This window comes from Aedes aegypti, chromosome 3 (assembly GCF_002204515.2).
Source record: "Aedes aegypti strain LVP_AGWG chromosome 3, AaegL5.0 Primary Assembly, whole genome shotgun sequence".
NCBI lineage: Eukaryota > Metazoa > Arthropoda > Insecta > Diptera > Culicidae > Aedes > Aedes aegypti.
Genome location: NC_035109.1, coordinates 103890749 through 103893628, shown reverse-complemented (window position 1 = coordinate 103893628; position 2880 = coordinate 103890749). Strand labels below are relative to the sequence as shown.

The 2880-nt window shown below is 42.8% G+C and overlaps 1 protein-coding gene across 1 annotated transcript; it reads left to right on the top strand.

Annotated features, from left to right (window-relative positions):
* Window positions 1-672, top strand: LOC110678102. Its single transcript, XM_021850695.1, has 3 exons — window positions 1-298; window positions 360-589; window positions 652-672. Exons 1-3 carry the CDS (start codon window positions 1-3, stop codon window positions 670-672), a joined length of 549 nt encoding a protein of 182 aa, XP_021706387.1.
* The last annotated feature ends 2208 nt before the right edge of the window (window positions 673-2880 follow it).

Genomic DNA, 2880 nt, shown 5'->3' with positions numbered 1-2880 from the left:
ATGATAAGCAAGTGTCTCCAGGCCATCGCTTCCGGGAAAACGATGTACGCAGGATGCAAAGAGTTCGGAGTTCCGATGTCCACGATCCGGTACCGGATGAGTGGACGTTGGCAGAAGAAATACAAGCCAGGTCCACAATCCGTGTTGACAAAACCAGAGGAGCAGAGAATCGTCGAATGGCTAAAAGGAATGCAGGATCGTGGTTTCCCGGTTTCACGGAAAGCTTTGCTGTTTAAAATATCTGAATATTTGTCATCGGATCCTCAACGACGTACACCATTTCGCAATAACCGACCAGGTAAGCATCCTATAGAATGTCTAAGACATCCCCATCATTCACAAATATCGATCTTTTGCAGGACGCAAATGGATGCTTGGTTTTATGCGACGCAACCCGGGATTCTCTTACCGCACACCAGAGGCAATATCATCAGCAGGTGGCCGCGTGAGTGAGAAGGATATTCGCGGTTGGTTCCAGATGATTGATGACTGGCTCACGAAGAACGGATTGCGAGAAGTATTGGACGACCCTGCTAGAGTGTTCAATGGGGACGAGACCTCTTTTTACCTTCATCCAAAATCGAAGGAAGTAATCGCCATTCAGATACGCCGTTATGATATTCAACGCAATATTTTCAAATTATCCTTTAGTCAGTCTTGTACTGCCCATAAACGCATAATTGTCCCATGTGAATAGGAAATCCAGCAAACATGGGACTGACATGCATTTATGGGCAGTATAGCAGTCGGCAAAACCTATCAGCAATATGCACATCAATCCAATGCAGAATGAAATCGTTACAACTTGATTTGAAATAAACTCTATAGCGACAAAAATCGCTCCCTTCCATCGGGACAGAACGATTTGCGAGCCTTTTATAATGCTTTTCTTAAGAAGTTTAAAATATTATTTTTGAAAAAGTAGTTTTAAAAAGCGTACATCGATCTGTCCCTAGTGATTAATTATAAATGCTGTAAGTCATCGCGTTTTGCTTCCTTTGTACTTCAATATATTGATTATTGAACCATATTTTTAGTTTACAATTGTTTTTTGTTGTCAGTTTATGCATTAAAAGCCAGTTTTGAGTGAAATTGGAATAATCATATTTAATCACAAATGATGTACACTTTATTGCCATAATTGGTACACTTATGGCGAAACGAAGGAAAGACTATTGCCATAATTGGTGCATGGCAAGGGTATTTTGTAAAGTGTTTTTCTTGGATTTAACGTTATATTTCACATGCACTGTAGTGTAAGTTCTTTTACAAACACTCCAATCTATTTACAAACGTATAATAATGTGTATTTTATTTAAACGTTTGCTCTTAGCCTGGATTTTGTTGCAAGTTAGTGACATATTGCCGCCATAATTGGTACACCTACCCTATAGTGTTAGCCAAAAGGGGCCTTACAATTTGTTTTACGTATTACGTTTTGTCCGATTTCAATTTTGCCTGAATTTAATCATCTCAATTTCCATTTACGTAGCCAGTGGTCATGTTTTTTTTTTAAAGAAAATAAAGTTCAAACAGAGACTGGTGATAATTTGGGGTGGGACTTACGACATCGGGAGATTGTTTCCCAGGCTGCCCAGGTTCCAAACTCATTTCAGATGTCATTAAATAGTTCGGCATCCTTCAGAAAGTTGATCACCTGCCTTTCGGAGACTGCGTCATTTCGGAGGGCCATATTAATATCAGTGATGGCATGACTTCGAAATTCATCTAACGCAGGGCAAACACTAATAATGTGTGCGGTCGTATTGCACTCACCACAAGAGTCGCAATATTGCGGCGCTCATTTTAAATCCACATCCAGCGGTGGCGGTAACGCGCAGAAGATATGCGCGCAATTCAAACGCAACGTCAAAACTTAAGTAGGCTTGGATTTGTTCGTTCTTCAAGGACGCAAATGTTTCAAATTTGCTAAGTCTGAAACATTTGATGATTTTTATTATCACTGCGACAGTATATCGAGATTTTCAGATAATCGCATTACGTGGATTTATCTTGCAGAGCACAATACAAACGGAATCCGGATATCCCACCGCTCATATTGTGGGAAAATCTACTATGACCGGTTCGAAGTCGCGACAGAACTATTTGTTCTCTACGGGATGGTAAGTCATCCCACGCACTCGTGATGCTTTTTATTTTTCGACAGAATAGGGTCCGCGCTTGCCGCCACTCGTTAGACCAGGCGATCCAGATTTGATCTCTCAACCACAATTTGACATCGTCGCCGGGGATCTTTCTGGTCAATAATAGGCTACTACGGCCTATTCCTGCCAAAATATCAGCCCGCTAGTTGCCAGAAATCCCTAAGTGGCCTGGCACCCACATAAAAGTAACGTGTGCCTCGCCACGGTCGAGAATGTCCTGAATTCCTTGAACAAAAGGATGCTTGTTCCCGGGGACTCTACAGCTGCCAGAACACTGGCTGAATCCGTCACCGTCAGAATGGGTCTATCACTTGGTGTATTGATGGCTTGAAGAATGGCCGCTGCTTCTGCTGAGAAAACGGAGCAAATATCCGACAGGCTGAAACACTGCTCATCGTGATTGCCGATCACTCCTAAGCCAACTTTATCCCCTAGTTTCGAGCCGTCTGTGTACCTGATCTCGTGATTGTTATACTCATTGGCTATTCTTTCATAAACGTGTGGTCTGACAAGTTCCGGAGTGGCTTTCCTTTTGAATTGAACTTTAATGGAAGCATCGATACATGGGGGAGTAGCCATGCAGCTTCGCGGTCTAATTCGGTGGAGTCCGGGCACCGGTGGAAGCTGGATTCAGGCCACGGTTTCGAGGGTCAAGTTTGCTTGCTCTTCCAGGAAGCAAGTCGACCCTTGATCTTCGGTCCGCTCGAGATAACTA